Source organism: Psammomys obesus, unplaced genomic scaffold (genome assembly GCF_907164565.1).
Source record: "Psammomys obesus unplaced genomic scaffold, mPsaObe1.curated_primary_1811, whole genome shotgun sequence".
In the NCBI taxonomy this organism is placed as follows: domain Eukaryota; kingdom Metazoa; phylum Chordata; class Mammalia; order Rodentia; family Muridae; genus Psammomys; species Psammomys obesus.
The window spans coordinates 7,149,717-7,175,996 of record NW_026585797.1 but is presented as its reverse complement, the minus strand read 5'-3'; the positions used below and the strand labels follow the sequence as shown (position 1 = coordinate 7,175,996).

The following is a 26,280-nucleotide window of genomic DNA, read 5'->3' as shown; positions in this document are numbered from 1 at the left end:
GGTAAACAGTGTTCACCTCTTCTGAGCATGTCTTCTGCCTGCACTAGGTGCTAGGCTGTGCGCTTGTGATGACATTACAGACAGGAATGAAGCATGGGTTGAGTGTGGAAAGGCTCAGAGGCCAAGAGGAGAGAGATTGTGCACAGGAGGAATGCTCAAGAATTTCAGCCTCATAGCCTTCTGTGTCTGGAGGGAAATATTCAGGGAAACGTAGTCTAAACCCCAATAGTTTAACAATACTAATACTTATTATTATTTACATAGCATATTTTTAGTATAGTATATTGTTGTTATTATTGTATAGTACAATTATAATTATAGTAACTTATTATAATAAGTTATTACTTATTATAGTAATTTATTACGATTATCACTGTGCTAAGGATCAAACTCAGGGTTTTCAGTATATTAGACAAGTATTTTACCACTGGGTTGTATCATTCATCATTAATTTCCTTTAATCATTAAAATGTTTATTATATATTTTATATGTATGGGTGTTTTGACTGCATGTATGTCTGTATAGCATGCACACTCAGTGTCCAAGGGAATTGGATCCCCTGGAACTGGAGTACAGATGGTTGTGAACCACTGTGTAGGTGCTGGGAATTGAACCTGGGTCCTCCGCAAGACCAACCCTTCATAAATCAGCCTTCTCACCCTCCTCTAACTCTGCATCTTATACCCCAGAACTTTCTCTGACCAGGGCAGTTTCTTTCAAAGGAGAGGCAGATGGAGAGGGCTTTTAAGGCTGTTACTAATGACTCAACCGTGTTCTAGTTTGGTAAGTGCGACAGTGAGGTTTAAAATGTACTTTCCTAGCCAGGTATGGGGTACACACCTCTAATCCCAATGCATGGGTGGTAGAGGCAGGGGAATCAGAAGGTCAAGACTAACTTAGCTGTATACTATCCCTAGTATAGGGCTGGTCTGGGCTATATGAGATCCTATATCAAGGGGCAGATGAGGAAGGAAGGAGGGAGGGAGGGAGAGAGGGAGAAAGAAGGGAGGAGAGAGAGAGAGAGAGAGAGAATGATTGCTCCAAGATAAATGGCAGAGCTAGAATTTCTACCTTGTATGAATTGGGCCATGGGAACCCAGGGAACAGAGAAGGACTGGAGGAATCTTCTGAGAGGAGGCCACCTTTGAATAAGACATGGAGGGGGGGGTTGGGGTGTACAGAGAGATAGAAGCAAAAATAGCACAAGGGTGCGTTTTGATACCCTAAATACCCCTGTAGCTAAGCTAGGAAACAGAATGTGGTGAGGGGTGTCAGAAGGGGCTGGAATTAGAGGTGGCGGCAGACCATAATAGATTTGTATATCCCTGGACTTTGGAGGGATGTGTATCTGGGAGTTACAAGCTAAGGAAGAACATGGCCACAAGTATACTGTGAAGAGAGGCTGTGGTGGAGGAAGGAGTGGGCAGGGCTAGAGACAAGGAGACCAGCATGGCAAACGATTTAATGTGCAAGTCCTGTAATTAGCAGAGCCTCTAGCCTTTGTGTGAACACCGTCACATAAAACATTCTTAGACCAGAAAGATAGAGAAGTCCACAGAGAACACAACTGGTACCAAGAGCTGTGGAGATGGCTCTGTGTTAGGTGAAACGCCTGCTGTGCATGCATGAGCTCCTGAATTTGGATCCTCAGTAACCACGTGAACACGGAGTGTGGCAGTATGCCTCTGTTACCTCAGCTGGGGTAGTGTAGAGACAGGAGGATGCTCCAGGCTTGCCAGTCAGCCAACCTAGCCAAATTGGTAAGACAGTGAGAGACTCTGCCTCAAAAAATAAGGTGGAGAGCAACAGAGGAAGACACTAACTAACATTGAGCCTGGCCTCCACATGAGTACATACAGGTATGCGCACACACACACACACACACACACCTGTATAGTGACACAGGATGTCACTTCCTTCCGAGTGTCAGCTCATGGTCTGTTCCCTATCTTTGCCATCTTGAAGCATTTTGAAGTAGAAGACTTCATTTCTCATCACCTCCTTCCACTAACAGTGACACACCTAATAGGGAGACATGTCTGTCAGAGGCTCACTGGTCTCAGACCCAGTTGAGAGGACAGAGAACATGACTGCTGTTAACTCAATGACTTAGTTGTCCTGGAGTTTAATATGTCCTAGCAATTCTGTGTCCAGACTGTATTTACTTTTGTAGAGTTTTATTTAATTGAAGATACATTTTAAGCCAAAATACACCCACTATTGGAATCCTGATATGAATTTGGTCTGGCTTCTCTTTCTCACTAGGTACAGACTCATTTATGGAAGCAGATTTCCATATACAACCTGAAACCTGCTTTACCTCACTCAGTGTGCTTTCTACGTTTAGGTCATCACAGATGGGACTTCCGAAAACATTCTCAGTGCAGATTAAAGACCAGCTATCAGCAAGTACCATATCCAGGCAGTGTGGTCTGAAAAGACAGAGCAAGGACCTTTTGAGAGCAACTACTTATCTCTCTGAGCACAGCTGCCAGACGTCCTATGGTGCGCCAATGCCTCCAGCCAGCGAGGTACAATCTGCTAGCATGCACACGGAAACAGCCATTTAGAAAGCTGCCCGAAGTAAATGGCGGAGCTGAGATTGCAGCTCCGGAAGTCTGACTTCAAAGCTTTATTCTGCATTTCCATTCCTTACTCTTTCAAATCAGAGCATTTGGTGATTTACTGCAGGGTCTGGGGAGGGGAGAAGAGAAAATGAGAAAAGATTTCGGATAAAGGAAGCAGGCTGACAGATGAAAACTGGGGCCCTTATCAGATGGAAGACACAAGAAAAGGAAGAGGTTTTGAAGGATGTTGACAGGGAATATCCAAATAAAATGACTGTTAAATCTAGAGCTTCAGAAAAAAATGAATGAGGCTAAAGAAGTAGCTCAGAGAGATCTGTTTCTAAGCAGCAGAAGAGGATATGGCAGTAGGGAGGAGGAGGAAACCAAGACGCCCCAGGACCTGCAACGTTTAAGGCCCCAGCAAGAGAAGAGCTTCAGTGAAAGAAAAAAGAAAATCATGGGTGGTAGAGGACAAAACAGGGCACAGTCTAAGGAAGGACAACGTTTGATGAGGGAAGGATGGCTGTAGTGCATAATCGGATGGAGAAATTGTATAAGGTGGGATCTAAAATGAGATCATTGAGCTTGGAGTTAGACCAGCATAACAGCACCAGGAGCACCGAACAATAGCTCCTCAGAACTCAGCCTTGCTATGTGGTATGGTTGGTTTTTGAACATCCTGGTGTTCCCTGAGTGAGATGAATGCCCTGCATGCGTGTTTATAGAAGCTTCATGCGTAGTGGCCAAACTCGGCAAGCAACCAAAATGCCCTTCAAGGGATGAATGGAGAAGCAACCTGTGGTATGTCCATACAATAGAATATTATTCACCAATTAAAAACAACAAAAAACTTGGCTATCAAACCATGAAAATATATGGGAGATGGAGCTTAAATAGTTATTGCTAGTGTAAAATAGCCAATCTGAAAAGGTGAAAGAATTGTCTGCTTCCAGCTCTGTAGCATTATGGGAAAGGCAGAGCTGTGCAGAACTTGAAGGCCAAGGGGTTCTTAGGACAGTGGAGCTATTCCATATACTTTAATGGTGGATGCAGGTAGGGGGCATTGGTCAAAGTTTCCCATTGAGCTCTGTTGCAGAAAAGGTGCTATGTAAAAGGGTGAGCCCTATCAGAATCCATGGGCTGGCCTCCAATTCACAGAGATCCACCTGTCTCTGCTGGCATGAAAGACAAAATAACTGTACAAAGGACAAGAGGAGAAAGTAAGCCATGCACATAGCACCATGAGAGTGTATAAGCCTGTTGGTAAAGAGAAATGTCAGTGTTCCAGGGAAAGGGAGCACCCCATTCCAATCCTGTATACTAACTTCCCACTACTAGGCACTACAGTTTCCTTGACATGGTGTAAAAAATGCCACCGCCTAATTTACCCGGTATCATCTCTGGTCATTGCCCTTGAGACAAAAGCTCTGCTGGTGGCAGTTGTCACTTTTCTCTCTGTCCTTAATTCTGCAGTCCTTCAGACCACCCTACCTGTACTGTATAGCCCATGCCTGCATCTGCCCTACCTCCAACACTTGCCTTGGCCACCAAAGAGGAATGATTTCTCTCCCAGTTTCTGTTGTTCTTTTTGCTGTTATATTCAATAAATAAACTTAGAACATCACAAAGTAAATGAAAAGCCAAAGAAATTGATCAAACATTTAAAAGGAGGCAAGTGTAATTACATGCATGTGGACAGGCTTCAGGGGAGGCTTTGTTGGTTTGGACATGTTCCTGTTTTTTCTTGAGCATCTGTGGATCTACCCAGAAGGGTGACAGTTCACAGTGGCTGTGGTGTAGGCCAGTTTGGTGTGGATGGGTTGATCAGTAAGGGCAGCCTCCAGCCCAGGTCCCAGGATTCTTCAGGTCCCAGGAGCTATGGCCCTCTGTGGTGTGAGGAAGCATATCTTACTCCTGTTGTCTCTGAGGGTTGGAGCTGTGACCTGCTTTATCTGGAAAGGACAGGTTGTCTAGGTGGTATGTCCTCTATTCTTATGGAATCCGCAGCTCTTGTAGGGCCCCTTAGCAACTGTAAGCAGCTTTTTAAAAGTGGAACCAGGTTCTCCGGATAATAGACATTTGTCACCCAACTTCTATAGCAACTTCTATAGCTGTTTTGCGTCTCCTGCCAAGGTGGGTCCATGATTCAGTAACTGTGGGATTTGCCTGTCTTTGTAACAGCAGGAAATAGTTGTCCCTCTTATTTTGCAGTGGTGGCATAAGGTGCGGCTGGAGGAGCAGGACCCTCTGCTCTGTCTTGGTACTGAATGGCCTCTGCCAGGGGAGTAGGTGTTGTTAGCAGGAACAACAGGACCAGGAACTCTCCTGGATCTTTGAGACAACAGACTTCAAACTGGTTGCGTTGGTCTGTGCCTTGTTTCTGGCACCTGGTGTTTTAGGTCTTCATTGTGAGTTCACAGTGGCTAGGTAATAGTTTCTTCAAAGTAGGGATCAAAGTATGTTCATCTCTGTTGTACTCTCACTTAGCCCCCAGTGGTGATTACAGTAGTGGAGTAGTGATTGTTTCTGGATGAACTAGTATGGAATATATACCAACCATATATATGTGTGTATGGTCAGAAAGAAAAGAGAAAGATGTTGTTACCAGCTTTTGGCAAATTATTTCCCTGGTACATTTCCATATTTGTGCAGTGTGTAGGCCAGAATCTACAGTCTGACCTTTCTGTGCCAAAGGACAGAAGCAGGATCCTAGCCCCATGGCCACAGGAACTGCTGTCCTCAGGGGAATCGGGGTGAGGTCTGAGTCAGGATGTTGATCGGAGGGCTCGTGGCCAAGTTAGTCTACCAGTTTTAGAACCACTAATCCTGTCCTCACACGGAAGACGTGGTGTCCTGGCCCAAGTCAAAATGAAAGCTTCTGTCTCCAGTAGGAAGCTGCTGTTGCTTGAGGAAGCGGGCAGGAAGGCACACACCTGTGCTGCCCAGAGGAGCACTGCTTCTGCTTCAGAAGGGGCTCAGCACTCCACCTCCTCCACCCTGCTCCCTTGCACACACTGTGGGGGAGTTTGTGGGCAGATTGCGTTCACAGACATCTCAGTGGCCACTGGGCCAGACCCTGTCTGTGCTGCTGACGCCGCAGCCCCTGTATGGGACTCTGCTGAAGCAGCCTGTGTCTGGGTCACTGCGCAGGATGCCAGCATTTCCCCAGCTGTGAGGACTGTCGGTTCTCCTCTCATCCCTTCCTGCGTGGCTCCCCTTCACCCCCGGCTGCCAACTTGGCTTCTCCATCATCGGAGCCCTCATCTGTAGCACTCTGCTCAGCTGTGAGTCCCTCCTGACTCTTGCTGGGCAGTGGTACAGGTCCTGTGCTTGTAAGAGAGAGAGCAGTCTCAGGAAATCTGAGTCTCCAGCACTCAGAGGCAAAGAGCAGCGTCTGGAGCTGAACGGTGCCCTCACAGACTGGTGATGCATCGGCAGAGGAGGCTGAGGAGGAAGGCTTTCCCTCGCTGTAGGTAAATGGGAGCCGCAGGAGCAGCAGCCCCGGGAAGCTCATGATCCTGCCAGGAAAGGAGTGACTGCGTTTCCAGAACGAGCACAGAGGACAGCTCTGTGTGTGAGTAATCTGTCGGGGGATAAAGCTAGTTATTCTAACTATGTGTGCTCTCTAACCACGGTTCTGGTGGCCTAAACTCGGTGAGCTCTGCGCAATGCCTGCCGAGGACTTTCCTTTGAAGGGCGCTTTTAGAGTAGTGTGGGGAGGCGACTAAATGTGGTGGCTTTCAGATGTTGACCGGCACTAGGAGACTTGACTGTAAATCAGCAATAAATCAGAAAATCAAACCTCATAGACCCTTTGCTGTACAGGGCAAAAACAACAAAACAAAACAAAAAACAAAACCCAGGAAAACAACTATAGCCTCACAGGTGAAACATCTGTGGCATTCTCTGATCCTTGTGGCAAGAGACAAAAGAAATTGCAAACTGAATGCAGAAGGGGTAGGGCTCGGAGGGAAGGAGGCGGAGGGTCTTAGGAGCCCACCCCCGCCTGCGTGCCCTGTGCTCTCTGGACTTGCTGTGTCTGTCTTCCTGCCTAAAGAACGGGCAGCAAGTTTGCCTTTAAGCTTTTCCCTCTGGAGCACTCTGGAAATGAACACTGTGACAAAGGATGTGATTGGCAGGTGTGAGGCAGACTGATTGCTCACTTCCAGCAGCCAGGCTGTCTTGAAAGATGGCTATCTACTGGAAGAGGAAGCTCAGGTTTAATAAGAGGCCTAAGCTGTGACAGCCCGGGCACCCAACAGGTTATCAGTGAGGTCTAACTCATAGCTGCAGGCTGGGCACACCCTGACATTTCCTTCTCCTCTCTCGGGGTTCTCCATCCCTCCCTATCCCTGCCTGCCTCCATCTGGCCTAGTTTGCTGGTTCCCAGACAGGGAGCAGAGTAGCCTCTCCAAGTGAGGCCATGAGGGGACCGGGAAGCAGAGGGGGCTCGGCGTCTGCGATCCTTGCACCCACCCTTTTCGTAAAGCATCTGCTGGTGTAGGTCTCAACAGCGAGATGATCCCGGCACTGAATCGAGAATGACTTTGAAATGTCCAAGTACAAGGGGATGGTGTAGGCTGCAGACAGGAATGGATAACCTGGGGTGGCGTTACTGCTGCTTATCTTGCAGGAAGATTTCTGTGCAGGCATGCTGGGGGTGATGGGGCATATCCGAGATGTGTTGTAAATGACCACTATCCTATGGGTGTGTGGGCTGTGCTGTGGGGGAGGTAAAGAGAGTACTTATGCAGCTGCAACAGAAAGCAAAAAATGAAATGGCATTGCTACTTGAGTATTTTCTCATCAAAGGGGTGTTTTTATGTTTAAAAAAGATAGTTTAGGGATGGTGGCTGGACACGCATAGGGCTATTTACCTGGTATTATCTAAATGAAGCTATCTCAGCCTGCAGCTGTACCCATAAGAACTTCTGCCTATAGTCTCATTATCTGAGAGGCTGCATCTGTTGCATGAGTCAGGTGGCTAGGATGGGAGTGGCAATTGGTTTACGGAAGCTGGTTGGACCTCATGTCTGTTGCTAAGGGGGCTGGATCCCTGTGGGTATGGGGCGAGTGACAGTGAAAGTGCAGCTGAGATCCTCACCCTTTCAGGCAGGCTTTGGAGAAGACTGGGGAGAATTTAGCAATGATGGTGAAAGTGGTACGAAGCAGGCCATCTTTGACTCAGACAAAGCCAAGTGCACAGAGATAGCAAATGGGTGGAAAAAGGGGAGGACTTGCAAATGGGGAGGGCCTTCGGGTGGGAGGGAGCCCTTTTGGCAACTGGTGTCTAATGCTGGGTATTTTCCTGCATTTGGCACAGAGCGATTCTACAGTGTTTGAGCTGAAGGAGCAACAAATCAGTGCAATTTATGTGATTGTGGCACAGCCCACCTGCGTAAGAAGAAACAATACACCCTATATTGATAAAGACAAGCCTCCTTCCAATGACCATGTGTGTGTGAAAGAGATGGAGGAAGGGAGAGAGAGCACCCCAAATGTGGCTTTTGGCTCTTCCAAAGGCATTTCTAGCTGTTTCTGTCACTGCTTCAGGTCTTAACTCTGTCCTTTTGCTGGGCTGGGAATGTAGCAGCACACTTGCCTGGTGTATGAAAGGCCCTGGGCTCCATGCCCGGCACAGGAAGGGAAATGCATATTTCAGGACTGTCTGGCTGGGGCACCGTGCTTCCGATGACCTGGTGAGTGAGCACAGACTGGGCTTGCCAGGGTTCTTTCTCTCTTTCCTTATTATCTTTTCCCCATATTTGGAGCAACAGATGGAGGACAATATGAAATGTCATAATAGATTGGGGGTTGGTAGGAATTATCTTTCTAAAATTACAGTGTTTGCATCTGGCTAGATTTCTTATGATGAAATGTCATTTCCACTCCCTACTGCTGTGGGAGTAGAAGTTGTAGGAGACTCTACCTCAGCCTCCCAGGGTCAGTGGCCACATGAGGCGGAAATGATCATCGAGTTTCTGGAAGCAACTGTGAAAGATGCCCATACATTCTTGAACATCAAAACATGATCAAATGTTGGCTTGAACAGTGTGTGTGTGTGTGTGTTTGAATGAGTGAGATATGGTTGCCCATGTAGATGTCAGAGGACAGCTTGCTGCAGTCTGTTTTCCCCTTCCATCATGTGGGTACAGAGCCTGAGCTCAGATCTTCAGACTTTGCAGCAAGTGCCTACCCCTGAGCCATCTCCCTGGTTGCTAGAAACATGTTTTAAACGCAGAAGACTTCTTCCTTTCTCCTTTTGCCGCAGAGCTGAGATCAGTACCCTTGACTTGGGGTATTTGAGTGGAATCTAGAGTTCTAGTCATATTTGTCCTTTCAGGAAAGGCGGTTAAATTTACTGCTGTCATTACTACCTTCAAACCACTGCAGCGTGAGGCTTTGTCCTAAGTGGTTAAACAAGAGACTGGAGGGTATGTGTGGGGGGTGGGGACTCTAAATTGGCGTCACTAGAGCTGGCTGTGCTCCATGAGACATCCTTTTCTTCACATGGTGGAGGGTTTCAGCAGTTTGGGATGGAGTCAGCCCTGGGCCTGTGCTCAGTCCTCCAGAACTCAGGAGACTGCGCGCTTTTGGAAAGGAAAGGATGAAGGAGAGCATGCTTGCCAGGGCTAAGATGTGGAGGGCATCTCCTCCAAGAGACCCCCTGCCTACCAAGGCGCATGTTAGCCATGGTGGATCATAGGGATCTGGCCCACAGAGTGGGGTTGATCAGACACAGTACAGGTTATATATATGACCAGGAGGTGTCTAGGGCGTTCTATCAGACACCCCCTTTTTAAAAATCATTAATTAAATATATAATTGCCTAACTCTTCCCACCTTTCCTGCCTTCACCCCTGTGTTATACCAGGCCTCTTCACCCAGGGGAGAAGTGCAGCCTCCCCGTGCTGCCCATCCAGTGAGAATGGTCCTGAGGAGGGAGAACGCACAGAGACAGGCACACTCTGCTGTCTTCCACTCTGAAACGCCGTGGAAGTGTGCTTTTGACATCCTATCTCCTTAGCATCGCTCCCCCATGCTGTGCTCCCAGAAGAGCACCCTGAGGCCAGCAGAGGTGTGGTTTGTCCGTCCCTGTGTGCTGAGTGCCGCTTTGTTTTGTGACTCCCTAGGACCTGAAGATGGAGTAGCGACAAAGGCATCCCCCATGATCCTGAGCACCTTTTGCTGTGGACTCCAGCCCCGTCCAGAGGCTGCATGTGGAGCTGAAGGAACTGACCTCCTGTTTTCCTGAGAACCCCTTTCTCTCCTAATTCATGAGCCAGCAGGATGCGGTCGCCGCGCTTTCAGAACGCCTGCTCATAGCTGCGTACAAAGGCCAAGCAGAGAATGTGGTTCAGCTCATCAACAAGGGTGCCAAGGTAGCGGTTACCAAGGTAACAAGGAAAAATGCCATAACTGTTCTTTGAGAATAGCTTACCTCTTGTTGCCTGCAGAACTGTTGTTTGGTTCATAGTTTTTAAAGAACTGGCTTTTGGTAAAGGGATGAAGACTTGGGAGGAAAAAAGATGCATTGAAAATGTTTTCATTGTCATTTTTAAAATGAGAGTTTGTAATTTGCATTTGACAGTCTTTAAAATCACACATGAATTTTCCCCACCTACATTTGCAGCCAGCGGACAAGATATATCTCTGGAGAAGTTCCCACACAGAAGCTGTGGGGTTTGGGGTTTAGGGTTGGGGGTCGGGAGCTGGTAATTGTGTCAGGCAGGCCTCCTAGGAAGGAGAACCATCGTTTGGTCAGGAAGCCCCCATTGTAGTCTCACTGCTCCATCTGACAGCTTGAGCCAGATGACAGTCATGACTGCTGTGGCTCCGTTTTCACGTGGGCTTTCTAAGACTTTGCTCATCCCTCATCAACAGACAATATGGTGGCAGATCATGGAACAGTTGGTTGAAGGCAGTTTTAGATCAAGACTTCAAGAAAGGTAGTCAGTAGCGGGTGTGGTTGTGCCAGCATTGGGGAGGGCTATATAGATAGCCTCAAAAATAAGCAAAAAATAAACCAAACAAAGTAAGTCAGGCCCTGCATAGCTGAAGAAATGCTAATAGAAGTATCCAGCTGTTAGTGTTACTATGAGTACCTTAAAGAACACCCTGGATTGCTTTGCAAAATGCTTTAAAGTTAATTCTGAGATAGACTAGTTGCGGCTTAACCTTCTGTTGCACAAATGGAGATGTATGTATGCTATATTTCACCATGATTTGAGACTTTTCTGAGACTGAAATTTAGATTCCTAACTCTCAGATCATAGCTCCCTATATTTCAAGTTCTGAAGGAACGTGAATATTCTCTTCTCCTCACTTTGGAGATGAGGAAACTAAAGATGATTCCGCTCAGGTGAAAGCACACCTTACATCCTTGGCGTCCCAGTCTGAAGCTCTCCTGCCTTTCACTCCAGAGCGAGCAGTGCAGTGGAGACATGGTTTCATATTTTCCACATGGCATTATCTGCTCATAGCTCTGACTTTCTGGGCCAGATGCTGGTCAGCTGGCCACTCACTCAGTCATGTGCAGTCTCTATTACATACTAGTCTTGAGGGAAAAAGCCTTGTCAGTTGACTGTAGAGCCCCAGAGATCTGTGAGTGTAACCTGAGCCTAGCATAAGGGTCCTTGACTCCAGTGGCTCCTGTGGCCAGTCCAGCAGGTGTCACCATTCGAAGGCATTAGGCAAATCTGAGTTAGGATTTGGCCCTGCCTTGTTGGCAAATTGTGTATGGGCTTGGCTTTTCAGAGCCTTCTTTATCTGTGATACAAGAATAATATGAACCTTCAGGATTGTTAGTCCAAGCACTTGCCACATGGGCTGCCATTTATGTTTAAAATAGACTTCATTCATTTTTTTAATCCATAGCTTTATGGAGGTATATTTTACATACTCTCAAATTAATCTAACTCAAGAAATTTCCAGAATACTTACATACTCGTGCAGCCATTGCCGCTAGTAGGAGTGGGCTGTCCTTTCATTGATATGTCAAAAGGTTGAGGGGTAATTAAATTGGAAGAGTCCCTCTATGGTGAGGTTAGTGTCCTTTTATATAGACACACAGGGAGTCTAACTCTTTCTTTCTTTCTGACTTTCTGGGACAGAAGTTGGGCAGCTGTCAGGCTCAGTCCCTCACTTGCATTTGAGTTCCTGTCTTTTGAGCACACAGTGAGAAGCTGTTCTCAGCAAGCTAGAGAGAAAATTTACCAGGACCCATCCATGCTTATCCCCTAATCTTCAGCAAGTCCTACCAGTGTGCCCCACCACAACTGGCTTATTCCCTAATCTTGAACTTCCTTTTGGGAAATAAGTATCTGTTACAGCAGCCTAAGCACGCCGATCAGCCCCATCTAATTGTAGAGAACTTCCACCATCCAGGAAAAGACTCTGGGTCCATTTACTATCTCCCTAACCCCACCCCAGCTCTCAACAGCTATGACTCTCCTCTTTAAGGAAAGTTTTCCTTTCTTAGCTATTACATAGAAATGGAACTATAGGTAACCAAGCTAGTTTTGTGCCAACTTGATACAAGCTAGAATCATCAGAGGAGGGAGCCTTTAGTGAGAAAATGCCTCCAAAAGATGGGCTGCAGGCAAGCCTGTGGGCATTTCCTTAATTAGTGATTGAGGTCGGAGGTCCAGCCCATTGGGGGTGGGGCCATTCCTGGGCTTGGTGGTCTTAGGTTCTATAACCTAAGACTGAGGTTATAGGTTATATAAAGCAGACTGAGCAAGCTATGGGACCAAGGGAATAAGCAGTACCCCTCCATGGCCTCTGCATCAGATCCTGTCTCCAAGTTCCTGCCCAGCTTGAGGTCCTGTCCTGACTTTCTTTGATAATAAACAGCGAGCGATATAGACATGTAAGCCAAATAAACCCTTTTCTCTCCATGCTTTTTCGTCATGGTATTTTGTTACAGCAATAGAAACCCTAGCTAGACATGTGGCCTATGGTCTTCTGTCCTGATTTCTTTCATGTAGTGTAGAGTTATCAAGAGTTATTCTTGCTTCAGTGATTGAGCACATCATTCCTTTGAATGGCGAAATAGTAAGACATGGTAGTCCCTCTTAACTATCACCCAGCGGATACCTGATCCTACCAAGCTCCATTCATACTCTGCTGTTTCCTATATGCAGATACTTATAATAGAATTCAATATGTAAATTAGGCACAGTAAGGCAATGGCCACAATTAATAAAGTGGAACACACACCTGCTTTGTATAGTGTAACGGTACACTAGAATGAAGTTGTCAGCATCAACACTGTGCGTTGGGGTCCATTGAGCTAAATAACACGTGCTGTAACACCACCACCGTCCATCTGACAGCATGCAGATGACATGAGGGACAACATGCAGGAAGGGTGGAGAGCGTGGATACACTAGGCAAAGGGGTGACTCACATCCCTGCTGGGATGGCGTGGGGCAGCATGAGCTTTTATTGTGTCGCCCAGAGCAATGTACAGTTTCAGACTTCAGAACTCTGGATTTCTGGAATGTTCTTCCACTTACCATTTCAGATTGTGTTTTGCCCCTGCCAATGGCTATTATAGGGTGTGAGATGTTGAATAAAGAGAATCAGTGTACTGTCTTTTAGTCAGTTGATGAACTTTTCTGGTTGCTTCTAGTTTAGGGCTGCTATGAAAATGGCTGCCGAAGCCATGAGCATCTGTGTACACACTTTTTGGGCAGAGTTCACATTTATGTTGAATGAGTATCAGGGAGATTTGCTGAGTCACATAATAAATCCGTTTAGCACTGTAAGAAAACAAAAACACCATGACTGTTTTCCAAGTGGGTTTACAATTTCACCCCCAAAATGTCTGAGGGCCCCCTTTCCTGCTTCTTCACCAATGCTTTTTTTTGATTGTTTGTAGGGATGTTGTATTACTATAGCTTAGGCTGGCCTTGAACACATACAGCCCTCTTGCCCCCAGCTTTCCAAGCACTGTGATTACAGGTATGAGCCACCATGCTGGCCGTTTTAAAATACAGATAATCTGTGACTTTGGTGTAGTCATGTCATGATGAACCCATCATAATTATATTGCAGGATGACATGCATCTCCTACTCCTAATCTACTGAACAGCTCAGCTCGGTAGAACTACACACTTGGGCTATCCTCTGCTAGCTTTCTGATCATGTGGTTAACTGTGGGTTGTGGCTTGCTGTTGCATGCCCAGAATCTCAAGAGAGATGCTGCAGATTTCTAGCCCTGGGACAAAAAGTCGAAATTCAAATTGATTTCTGGTGAATGTGCTTTGCTTTTTTTGTCAGAGTTGAAGAATCATAAGTCAAATCGCCATAAACCGGGCATCATTTTTACATCCCTTTAGCAAAGTGAAATTTATGCATACCTATAGAGGTGGTGGGGCATGCCTTTAATCTCAGCATTCGGGAGACAGAGGCAGGTGAATTTCTGTGAGTTTGAGGCCTGCCTGATCTACAGACTAAGTTCCATGACAGCCAAGGCTTCACAGAGAAACCCTGTCTCAAAATACCAAAAATAAATCAATCAATAAATAAAAAATAAAAAGGCACGAGAATTTTTTTTTAAAACTATTGAAGTTTCTCTTTAAGAAACAACTTTCACACCTCCTAGCTGTTTTCCCTCCCTACCTGCCTGATTGTACATTCTTAGACTATATGTGATATTAACTGATTGCCAGTTAAAATTTCTAAATTAAGTCAAATGAATGATGTTTTCAGTACTTGCCGTGGAAAAGGAGCAAACTCACATCTTAGCTGTAGGTGTGGATTTCAGTGGCCCTAGGACATTCACTGTGGCCCAGCTGTTGTCGACTCTCACTCCCAGACCCTTTCCACCTTGTTCTCATTAAATATTGACTCCTCAGTCCGGTGCCTCCCATGCCTCCCTCAGCACATGGAGCTCTTCTCTCTCTTTTGAGACAAGATCTCACAATGTAGCCCTGACTGCGCTGAAATGAACTCCCATGTGGCTCTGATTGGCCTTGAACTTGCAGCTGTCTTTGTGGCCATTTTTGTGCACACGGACTTGCTTTAATGCTTCAGGCTGAACCTGCATCTCTCCAGCTGGAGCCTGATACTCTTCTCAGGGCCTCTTTTGTAGTGAGTGGCACCCCTGTTTGTCATCCCATAGCCAGTCTGTTTTCTTTTTGACTCCCTTCGTCCCTCCACTTGGAGGCCATTCATTCTCCCTCCTGAATTTCTTATTGCTGTCTGTCCTGTACTAGTATAGGAGATACTTCTTTGAAAACAGGAAGGTGGGGTTTTCTCTTGAGAAAGCCTTGTTTTCATAATGATTCCATTCTCCCCAGAGTTACCTCATGTAAGAAATATATTCACCTGAAGCTTCGTTTTATTAGCTTAACATCTGCAGGTATTTTGTTGTCTGGATAAATCCTCTGCATTGCTCCTGACGCTGAGTGTGGACCATAGGCGCAGTGTTAAAAGCCATGAGGAGCCATAGGGTAGACTAGCTTTCTTCAGAGTTGCTAAGAAACTTCTCTTGATGCTGTGGTTTTCATTTCCTCTCAAAGTATCCAGATAAAGTCATCTGGTGCAACTTCAACTAAGAAGAAAATACAACTTCATTCACATAATTAACAGTTATCGAGTCTCCCTTCAACACAAATCCCTTACCCTGACAACTAGACTAGGGTTAGGTGACTAAGAAACAGAAACCAGCTGCCTGGATGGCACACACTCGCATCCCCTCAGAAGGTGGCAAGAAGATGGTGGGGCTCTCCAGCCAATGAGGTCCAGAGAACCCAAAACCTCACAAGGCTCAGTCCAAAACTCCATTAAGGCCCTCTCCTCAGGACTCAGGGAACTCTGTGTGTAGAAGAGGAGGCAGAAAGATTGTAGTGCCGTCTACCCTCTCTAACGCAGAAACTAGCTCCAGTTGACAGCTGCACAAAAGGAAAATTACTTTTCTCCGATGAAGTCTAACTGTGTACACAGAGCACACTTAAAGGCAGGCCCTATGTCCAGCAGAAGATGGCCAATTGAAAACAAAAACAAAAACCCAAAAGTCCCTCAGTGGTATTTGGAATGGTTTTTGTTGTTGTTTTGTTTTTTCTTTTTCTTTCTTTCTTTTTTTTTTTCCTCATGAAACTTTTTTTTTTTACTCTTCTTTTGCTTTTATTATGGTTACCAATTTTTTATGAGCTTTTTCTGTGTGCACGTTTCTCTGCATGTATATGTGCTTTTCATGTTTCATTTTCTTTTTGTGTTTGTTTTGTTCTATTCTGGTTTGTTTGCCTGTTTTCTAAAGAGAGAGAAAAACAAGGGTGAGTTGATGGGGAGGATGAGGGAGGAGAAACTGTGATTAGAATATATTGTATAAGAAAAAAAATCTATTTTCAACTAAAAAAAAATCAGATTCAAGGTCACTCTGAGCTTAGTCATGAGTCCCCACCAAACAAGACAAGTAGAACCCAGGAGGCTGTGCACAGAATTGTGCAGAGTGCTCCACAGGGTAGGCTGAGGGAGAGGGACAGCATTTGGGAGATTGCTTGAGAGATTATTAGAGAGGGTCTGCGGCTGCCTGCTTGTGTGTCTTGTGTAAGAGGGCATCTACAGATGATGTGAAATCAAGCCTCACAGAGTAGATGCCAGCTCTGAGGTAGCTGCCTGAGCCTTGGTTCTTGCTCCTAGTTATACCATGCCAGCAGCTTACTCTCACCCTTCCCTGGTGTAATAACAGCACATTATAGCTCTATCTCTGGCTGTGCATAGAGATGGAAGGGGCCAAAGGAAAGAGGAAGAGCGATGTCCAGTGTATCATAAGCACTTGGCCTACTACCTCCCTCCCTGTTCTCTTTCTGTATAATCTCCCTGTCATCGAGTTCTGCTCTCGAGACCAGGAAATATTTTTATGTGTTTCAAAAAAAAAATTTATGCATGTAAAAGCAGGTCTGAATCACTTAAAAATGTAACTGTACTCAGTACTGTGCCCTTTTTTGGGCTATTTAAGAGCTGTGCTGTGTGGATCTACTTGTTTGGTGAAATGGCTCTGTATCTGCCATTATGTGCTTAGATTGGAACCATCTGAGCAGTTGTCTCCTGTGGAGACCGGTTATTTGCTGCTCTGCATGGTATGCCATGGTGCGCATGCTTGGGTGTCTCTTCCAGACATAGATCTCTACTGAGAAAATTCCTAGAAAATCCTTGCAGCAAAAGGGGTATCTGTTAAAATCACAGCTTTCCCTCTAAAGGACCACGGCAGCTTAGCTAACCTTCAGAGAGATTTTGGGAATAAGTATCAGTGGTCAAAGAGACAGAGACCGAACAGGCTTCCAGGAGCTGCTCCAGCACGCTCCCACAGACAGGGCGACCCAAACAAGGGAAATGCTTGTCTTACGATTTTGGAGGCCGGAATGTGAGATCAAGCTGTTGCAGCCGTGCTGTCTGAACTTGGGTGAGCTCTTCCTGCTTCTTGCTGCTGGTTGGTGGTCCTTGGCTTGCAGGGCTGACACCCAGTCCCCTTCTCTGTCTTCATAACAGCTTCTCTCTGTGATCTGTGCTACCAGGGCAAATACTACCCTCACCTAAGTGTGAAAGGGCTTAACCTACTCCAGGATGACATCATTGCAGATCTTTCACACCGCAAATGTTCACAAGCCTGTGGAACTTTAGCATGACAGTGAGGAGTCAGAATAGGGACGTGTAGATGGGAAAGGACAAGAGAGGAGTGGCTCAGGATGTTTAGGGTGAGGGCTTTGAGAGGCATAGGGTATATGCCCCATTATCTGAATCAAAGTCTAGTTGTGCTTTGCAAGGGACGATTGCCTGGAGATTGTCATGCTGTTTTTCACTCACAGCGAGGACACCTGAGAGTGAAACGCTTGGTTACCATTTGCTATAAAGATTTGGTCTCTGGTTGTGGCACTATAAAGAGGTGGTGCTGATCCCACCAGGTGAGAAGACCACTACTACAAATTTTGAGCCAAATTTGAAGCAAACTCTATTAAATTCCAGCCAAAGTGATGGGCACTGGCCAGGTCCACTCCCAGAATTCCTGGAGAATGGGCCTGAACTGCTCTGGTGCTTATAAAGGCAAAAATGACAAGACTTCAGCCAATTAGGATCAAACATACATCCTGACATACTTCTTATCTATGTACCTCCTTCGTACATGTATGTGTGCTCACATGCCTGTGTGCATGTGTGTGATCAAATATGTCCTGTGTAGTTGGGGCAACCTACCTTGTTTACAGAAGTAAAAACACGTGGCTTGTTATCTTACATGAACAATAGCTCCCAGTATTCCAAGAAGTTATCTATCCTTGGGCAAGTGGGACTTATAGGTTAGAGGCATTTTGTTTTATAGATCTCTTAAGCACAATAATTAAAACTTAAAACGTAACTTTAGCCCTCACAGCGGGGCCGACTGGAAAGTTTTAAGTCATTGGTAACATGCCCCAAAGAGAATAGTGGTCTCTAGCCCCTCACCTTCCTGCCTTTTGCTCACTGGCCATTAGACAAGTGGTTTTGCTCCATCAGGCCTTTTGCCATGATGAGTTTTCTTCCTACTCAATAACCTCCTCTAATATTAGACCAGAATCTCCAAAACTGTGAGTCAAAATCCACCTTTTTTAGCCAGGCAGTAGTGGTGCATGCCTTTAATCCCAATACTCAGAGTGGCATCTGAGTGGATCTCTGTGAGTTTGAGGCCAGCCTGGTCTACAGAGTGAGTTCCAGGACAGTCAGGGCTACACAGGAAAACAAACAAACAAAACGAAATGAAATCTTCCTTTTTTCTTTATAAGTTGATTATCTGAGGTATTTGTTACAGCAACAGAACACTGTCTAGTACAGGTTTTTATTAGTAACTGAACAGGCACAGTGCATGTAAACCAAATTGTCCCTGACTTGCAGGCCCTACATGACCACTCTAGCATGAAAGTATCTTTTCCAGGTGGGGCTGTGGTCCATTTCAGTTTGTGGCTTTGTGTTTCATGACTTTTTTGCAAGGTTTGGGTCAGAACGGGTATTTGCCAGGCTTTTGCCTTATAGTCATTTTTTGCCGTCTCTGTTACACAGCGGTGGAGTTGTGGGTGAGCAGTGGGAAAATATATGGCTGTGGGGTTGCTGGTTAGGTGACGTCTTTGACTTGATAAAGTGTGCTATGTACAGCAAACTTCAGAACTTCATGAATGGGTTTGAAGAGTCTTTATATTTACTTCCCTATTGCACGGATTTACCAAAATGTGTGTGTGTATGTGGAGACCAGAGGGCAACTTTCAGGAGTTGGTTCTCTCCATGGGGCTTCCAGGGATTGGGCTCAGCTGATCAGGCGTGTTAAAAAGTATTCTAAAAATAATTTTTAAGCTGTTCCTTTGCAGGGCTGTATCCCAGCTCTTCAGAATGCTGAAGCAGGAAGGTGGCAAGTCCAGGGCTAGCCTGGATTACAGACTAAGTTCAAAGCTAGCTTGGGCACCTTAGATACAGAGTAAGAGCAGGCTGAAGGGATGGCTCAGCGGTTAAGAACACTGGCTGCTCTTCCAGGGACCCTGAGTTCAGTTCAATTCCCTGCAACCACGTGGTGGCTCACAACCATCCATAATGGGATCTTAGGCCCTTTTCTGCCTTGCAGATTTATATGCAGATAGAGTACTCATAGGCATAAAATAAATTAATTACTAATATTTTTTAAATGGGTAAGAGCTTATTTTGAGAACATTTACATGCACGTACCACTAAATTCAACCCCCAGTACCACTCCTCTCCCACACTAAAAAATGAATTCTTCCCATCTCTGACTAAGTAATGTTCTAATGCAGAGAACACAAAAGTTGACTGGTCTCTGTCCCATCTCAAACAAACAAAAAGTTTATGTTTGTTTGTTTTGTCTCTTTGAGACAAGTTCTCACTATATAGCCTTGGCTGGTCTGGAACTTTTAGAGATTTGCTTGTCTCTGGCTCTGGAGAGCTGGAATTAAAGGCATGGTTTATTCAATAATGTAGTAACATCAGAATTGGGGTGTTTAATCCCATGTTGCTGGGCGCATAGGTTATGCTAATCTGCTTATGCAAATAATGGTCCACTAATTAACTTTGTTTTGAGGTCATATGGAAGAGTGTGCTTCCATTTATGGGGTAAATTTCTCCAGGTGGTACTGCGGGGCCAGAATGTGTGTGCCTTTACAATTCTGACAGCCAGAGCTGATTGTCCAATGTGCAGTGCCAATGGACATCCATGGCACTGTGTGAGAGAACACGGAGCTCTCCTTTTGAAGCCCCCATCCCCCATTTGAACTCATGCCTTTCTGGAGCTTGGCTGGTTAATCTGACCTCTGACCTGTTTCTCTTCACTTCAGTACGGCTCCATAGCATTTCCTCTGCTGACCAGAAGAGTAGGTTGAAAGGAGACTGCATGGTGATTCCACATCTCTTTTCACGGGGGGAAGAACAGGGCATTGAGGGTACAGACTACTTGCCAAGCTACGAAAGACATCTGGTGCTGGCACTAGCCCCGTGTTCTTGTGTACAGCTAGCACGTGTTTGTCTGCTAGTTTATGCCCTAGCCCTCCGGCACTGGCGCTGCAGCAGCTCCTAGGCATTGCCAATGGAAAGAGAATTTCAAATGGAAAACTTAGGCTTGCATGGATTATCATTAGAAATAACTGGGAAAATTGACTTATAGTGGTAGATCTGAGCAGTGATTATAATATAAACACAGTGTTATGTAGTTAGTGTGTTCTTGATAAAACCATTGAGATGTTACAACTAGTTCAAATAGTAAGTGGAAAAAATTCAAATGTGTAGGTTACCAAGGAAAGTAAAAATGTGCCTATTGATATATCACTGCTCTGGACAGGCCTGGCAGAGAGAATGGCTCAGAGATATCAGCTCCTGCCTGGGTGTTCCAGAGGAAGGCGTGCACCACCCATGCATGACAGGGGTGGGGCGGTGGGGGGCGGGGCAGCATGCATGTGAAGGTCAGAAGACAACCTTATGGAGTTGGTCCTCTTCTTCCACCTTTCCAGGGATCAGCTTAGGTTGCCAGGTTGTATGGCGAACACCTTTACCTCTACACCATTTTGTGGACGTGGCTGATGGGTCGTTAACTACTCTACATGTTATGTTCCATATTGTGGCCCAATGTGAACAAAGCCCTCCCTAATTCTCGTATCTTTCTGAACAAATGCCAGCCAGTCACGAGCACATTGCAAGATTCCCAAAGCAGCAGTCTGCTAGCTACTGGTTGGCAGGTGCTAGATGACAAAAATGTCAAACCCCCAGGAGGAAAGCTGCCTCCTCTGTAGGCTGTGGCTCTCAAGTGACCCTGAGTCACCATCACTTGAGGCCTGGACCTTCTCAAAGAGGTCTCAGTGTCTAGCAAAGATGCTCAGTGCCATGTCTGAACACATGCAGCTCCACTTGACTTTTCCATTCAGTTAGACTTGGTTACCTGCCTGTGTCCTCTCATTACCCTCACTGGTAGGAGGCCAGTATCTTAAGGGGAACGTCAGCCCTCCCTGCTTCTCTCCCTGGAGTGAGAGGGATCACTTTGCTTCCTTTTCCAGTCACCAGTGAGTATGGTTTTATGGGTCACCTGCTGGAAGGAAGCTGCTCTGATGTTCCAGTGTGTCAGCTCTGTAGATGTCCATCATGCCTGCCTGAACACAGTGCCATGCCAAGCCAGGGTCCCAGAACTCTTGATAGTGGGGATGCTTTTCTGTGGCTTTGTTTGACTGTGTTCACTCTTTGCCTACCTGAAGTGAGGCAACCTGAACCTCTATCTCGCCTGGGCTGGATGAGGGAGAAATGCAGGGTACAACTCCTTTCACTCTCCTGGCCTGGGGTAGCCCACCCTGAAACTACAACTAAAAACCATTAAGTAGCTTCAGAGGGGTTAGATAGCTCACCACTCCAACTGCACACACTTCGTTTCCTTGGAAACCCAAAAATAACCCTCTCAGGACCCCTCACCATATTGATAGAATTTAACCCTTTGGTGGTTAGGTTTTGGATTTATTAAAAGACTCTGGGTAACTTAGGGCTGGAGAGATGGCTCAGTGGTTAAAAGTACTTGATGTTCTTGCAGAGGACCAAGGTTTGGTTTGTAGCATTCACAGCCACCAGTGACTCTAGTAACAGGGGATCTGGTAGTGTCTTCTGGACTCCACAGTACCAGGAACCTACATACAAGCAGTCTGAACTCTCATGTACATAAAGAGAAAAGCAAGTCATCTTCTGGAAAGATTCTAGCTAAATCTAGACTGTGACAGGGATCAAATCTAGTGGGGTAAGTGAGCAGCTCTCACAGTCTCACACTCTCAGACTTACTAGAAATATAGACCGTTAGGCTCCATCCAGACTCTGAGTCAGGATCTCCAGCAAGAGGCGCAGCTGTACTGCAGCCAGCCCTCCCGGAGGTTGCGGTGCCCAGGGAGAGGAAGAACTGCTGTTGTTAGGTGTGCTGTTGCTGCGAGGAGCTGCAGGGTTCGATGTGGGTAAACTGCCAAAGCATACAGAAAGAAACGCTGGCTCAGTGTTCTGCCCTGATGACAGGGAGGAGGGCACCAAGTATCATGCAGCCAGAGGAACAGCTCTTGCTTGGGCAGGCCCAGTCTGGCAGCTTTGGCCTCAGGGATCCTCTTTGGAAGACTTATCCTGGCCCCTCCTCCTCTCATCCCATATTCCCACCTCTCAGAGATCAGTCATTTGGGACGGTTATACAGGAACTGGTAGCTGGGTGCTACCGTTGATGGGAAACCCTTACAGGAAGGAGCAGGTCAGACACCACAGACTAAGCTCCCCAGAAGGCTTAGGAGTATAGAGAAAGTAGAAAATCTCTGCTCGTCCTTTCAGATCTGAGGAAAACAGGTGATCTCTCAGAGCTTCAAGGGGTCAGTGTCTTGGGCACAACATTCAAGAACCTGAGAGCATCTCAGAAGCCAGACACAGAGCTCCTTCTCCACTGCTGGAACCTTCTGTACTCTAGGGTTTTTTTTCCTCAACTTTACACAAGCTGGGGGAGAAACTGGCTGTATCAGTTCAGTTGGTAGGCAAGTCTGTGGGACGTTTTTTTGATTAGTGGTTGATGTGGAAAGTGGTGCTGCCCCTGGGTAGATGTTCTTAGGGTGTGTAAGGCAGCAGATGGAGCAAGCCATGAGAAACAAGCCAATAAGAGTGCTCCTCCATGGTCTCTGCCTCAGTTCCTGCCTCCAGGTTCCTGCCTTGAATTCCTGCCCTGCCTTCCCTTAATGATGGACTTTGACACGGAAATGTAGGATAGATTCTTTCTTTTTAAAGCTGCCTCTGGTCCTGGAGTTTATAACAATAGAAAGCAAACTGACACACACACACACACACACACACACACACACACACACACACACACCAGGGCAGTGGATAGGTGAATCAGAGCATGGGGGTAGGGTCAGAGGGCTTAAGGGCTGAGTCTTTATTTCTGGAACAAGTGACAATCTCTTATGTCTTTGCTTCCTCACCTGCACAATGGGCGCAGAAGGCCAAATGAGCTAACATGTGAGAGGTTCTTAGGTCAGTGTCTCAAGCGCAGGAAGCCTCTACTCTCACTGTCTTTGGCTGTTGTTTTCATTGTTCTCTGTGGGCCTTAATGGTGTAGGCTGAGCCAGGCTTGTCTTGAAGCTAGGGTGGAATCTAGGGTACTGATGCGTCAATACTTCTTCATAGTATTCATTCTATATATAGTCCTTTCTCATGCTTACATTTTCTCCCCCATCAGTCCTAGGGGCATGGAAATGGTTGTTCAAAGATGCCTCTAGAAATCTGTTTTCTTATATTTTCAGTAAGTCAAGGCAGGGGTGTGCTGTGCAGTGGGTGGGGGAGCCTCTTCTCTGAAAGGCTCCACTGTTCTTACTTTTCACTTATAGAATGTTCTGGAAAACAAAGCCCAGTTCTGCCTCTTGCATTCTCCCTTTGTCAGGGGCGGACAGCTCCAGTCTCCTTTAGCTAGTGCTGTTCTCTCGCAGAGACCAGCAAAGGGGCTGAGCGTAGGTGGGTACCCAGAGGCTTCTCAGAGAAACCCGTATGTACCTGCATCGGCTAAAATGCTCCAGCAGTCTGACACATCCTCTGAGGGGCAGAGGCATCCTTGAACCTGAGCTTCTCCACACCCTACAATGTCCAATTGTTTCCTGAAGTGAATCCAATTGTGTGGTTTGAATCAAAATGCCCCCATAGGCTCTTAAGGAGTGGCACTGCTAGGAGGTGTGGCCTTGTTGGAGGAAGTGTGTCATTGGGGGTGGGCTTTGAGGTCTCAGAAGGTCAAGCTGGGTCTAGTGGCTGATAGTCACTCCCTGCAGCTGGCAGATCCAGATGTACAATTTGCAGCTACCTCTCCAGAACCATGTCTGCCTGCATGCTACCATGCTTTCTTGCCATGACAATATTGCACTGAACCTCTGAACTGTAAGCCAGCCCCAATTAAATGTTTTCTTTCACAAGAGATGCCATGGTCATGATGTCTCTTCAGCAATAAAATCCTAACTAAGACACCAGTATCATGGAATTTGCTCCAGGGTCCCTGTACTCCAGGAGCCCTGGGCCTCTTGCATATGGCTTTTCTACCACCCAGTGCCAACCACATTCATTGCTCATGTGTTAAGAGTAAATAAAAAAGAGTGTTGGACTATATAATGTTTATTATTATTGCCCTATGATTATTAGAATGGTGTTATTTAACCCACTATCACAAATAATAAGACACAGACATCTGTTAGATTTATAATTGCCTTACTTACCTTGGACCAGGCAGATGTTTCACTTATACTGTCTCAATATCCTCATCATCCATCTCCCAGACCCCATCCAATGTCATCCACCTTAATCCCCCTCAACTGGATTACCTTTCATCCAAAATCCCATGGTACTTGCTTTTATTCTTTGTCTGGGCCTTTCCATGCCATCATTGGAGTCTTTTTTTCTAGTCCCACATGGTTTTTTTCTCCATGCTAAACCATGGTGGTGTCCTCCTCCTTTCTCTCTTCCTGTCCATCTATTTCCTGTGATTCTCTGGTCCTCAAAAGCCTAGGAACCTTAGCCATGCCTATAGGCTCTATTCCGCCCTGCCCAGGTATAGGCCATTTAATGAACCAATCAGGTGTAATGTTTTAGGCAGGTTACACAAACAAGGATGGGGGTATGCAGCAAGCAGTAACCAAATCTTGAGGGCCAGTAATTAGCATAGACTGATCTCCAACACTCATAGAAGGTTCTTTTAGGAGGTCATACCCCAGATGGTCCCAGGGCATTCTGTGGCTTGCTAACAGGATGCCAAATGCCATGAATGTGGAGGTAGCTGGGGTCATGTCTTGGGAATGAGAGAGGAGGAGTTTGGAGAAGGGTGTTCCTGGAAAGAAAGACTTTGTAAGCAGAAGCAGAAAGTGGGTATGTCAGAGCAAATTCCAAAATGGAAGCAAACATGCAAGGAGGGACTGTCAAATAGGAGCCTTGAAAACTAGAGCCTGTCTCTTCATCAGATCCATATGACAGCTTCCCGCTCTTTGCTGTGATGAAGGGTAGGGATGTCTGTCAGGGAGGGACAGCAGTGGGGTGTTTCCTTAGCTTCGAGGCTGACAGACAGCAGCAGGCAAACCCACACTAGATGGAAGATTGTACTTCATTCTTATCTCAAGTGTGGGTGCGTGTGGAGTCCGTTCCTGTTTGATAGATGAGAAAGCAGGCTTAGGTAATTGTCCTACACAAAATCACCAAGCAGTGTTAAATCTGACTGATACCCATCTGTCTCCAATGGCCCTAGCCTTTTACTTCTAAACAGGAAGACTCTGATGACTTTGGGTTTGGACATGTCTGTAGCCTAGGGACACTGTGTTTTTTGTAGTTTCTAGTTGCACTCGTTTGTGTTCTGACTTGAGCCCATCTTAGTCCATTCGAGGGTCTGAGAGATGCTGTAGACTGACTGCAAGCAGCAGACCTTTGCTTCTCAGTTCTGGATACTGTGAAGTCCAAGCCAGGGAGCTCGCACCCATGTGGCGCTTTATCATCACCTGCCCTATCTATAAGACACTAATCCTGTCATGAGGCTCACCAGCCCAGAGACCAGGATCAGGGCTATGGCACAGGCTGTAGGGCCAGACATTTGTGCAAGCACTGGACTCCACAGAAGAACCGCCGCTTTCCTTCTGCTTGTGCTCACATGGACAAACCTCTATCCTCCTTAGCCATCAGGAATAGGTAGGTGCTGGTATGAATGGCCACCAGGGCTCCTTGGACTGTCTGTGGGTCGAGCTGCTGTCCAGCCAGTCCTCCAGCCCTGTCCTCTGCCCCGCTCTGTTTTCCTGTTGTTACAGGCGCTTGTTGTAGTTGTCTCTGTTCTCACATAGCATCTCACAGCACAGTCCCTCACCTCCACGGACAAGCTGTCTTGAAATTCAGAACGCCTTAGAAAATGCTCTAAAGGTTGCTTAATCAGTGTTGAGATACAAGGTCATTCACAACAATGTGTGATGACAGGTGGAGCCTGAGCCTGGGCCCAGTAGGTAAAACCCAGCTACTCTTCTCCATCTGGGACATGGTGGGCACCTCACAGAGAAGATCAAGGTTAGCTACCACATGGCCAATGGAGAAAGGTCAACCCTTTGTCTTATCTCTGACCTTGCCCTTTTTTTTTTTTTTTTTTTTTTGTGAAGTTTTTTTTTTATAGCCTAATTCTTGGGAGTAACTCTGTCCCTTAATTAAGAATTCTAATTTTAAAGCAAGCCCTGG

At 46.2% G+C, this 26,280-nt stretch overlaps 1 protein-coding gene across 7 annotated transcripts in view; it reads left to right on the top strand.

Moving 5' to 3' along the window:
• The window catches only part of Ankrd6 (ankyrin repeat domain 6), a 144,350-nt gene that overhangs the window by 82,868 nt on the left and 35,202 nt on the right, over window positions 1-26,280 (top strand). For 3 of the 7 annotated variants that reach the window (XM_055599257.1, XM_055599256.1, XM_055599250.1), the window contains exons 1-2: window positions 5,727-6,142; window positions 9,702-9,965. In XM_055599257.1, the coding sequence (XP_055455232.1) occupies window positions 9,846-9,965 (120 nt within the window). In that variant the 5' untranslated portion in view covers window positions 5,727-6,142; window positions 9,702-9,845. Of the gene's footprint in view, window positions 1-5,726; window positions 6,143-8,227; window positions 8,268-9,701; window positions 9,966-26,280 lie in introns of those variants that run through there. The other 4 variants (XM_055599254.1, XM_055599251.1, XM_055599255.1 and 1 more) reach the window with 3 other exon arrangements.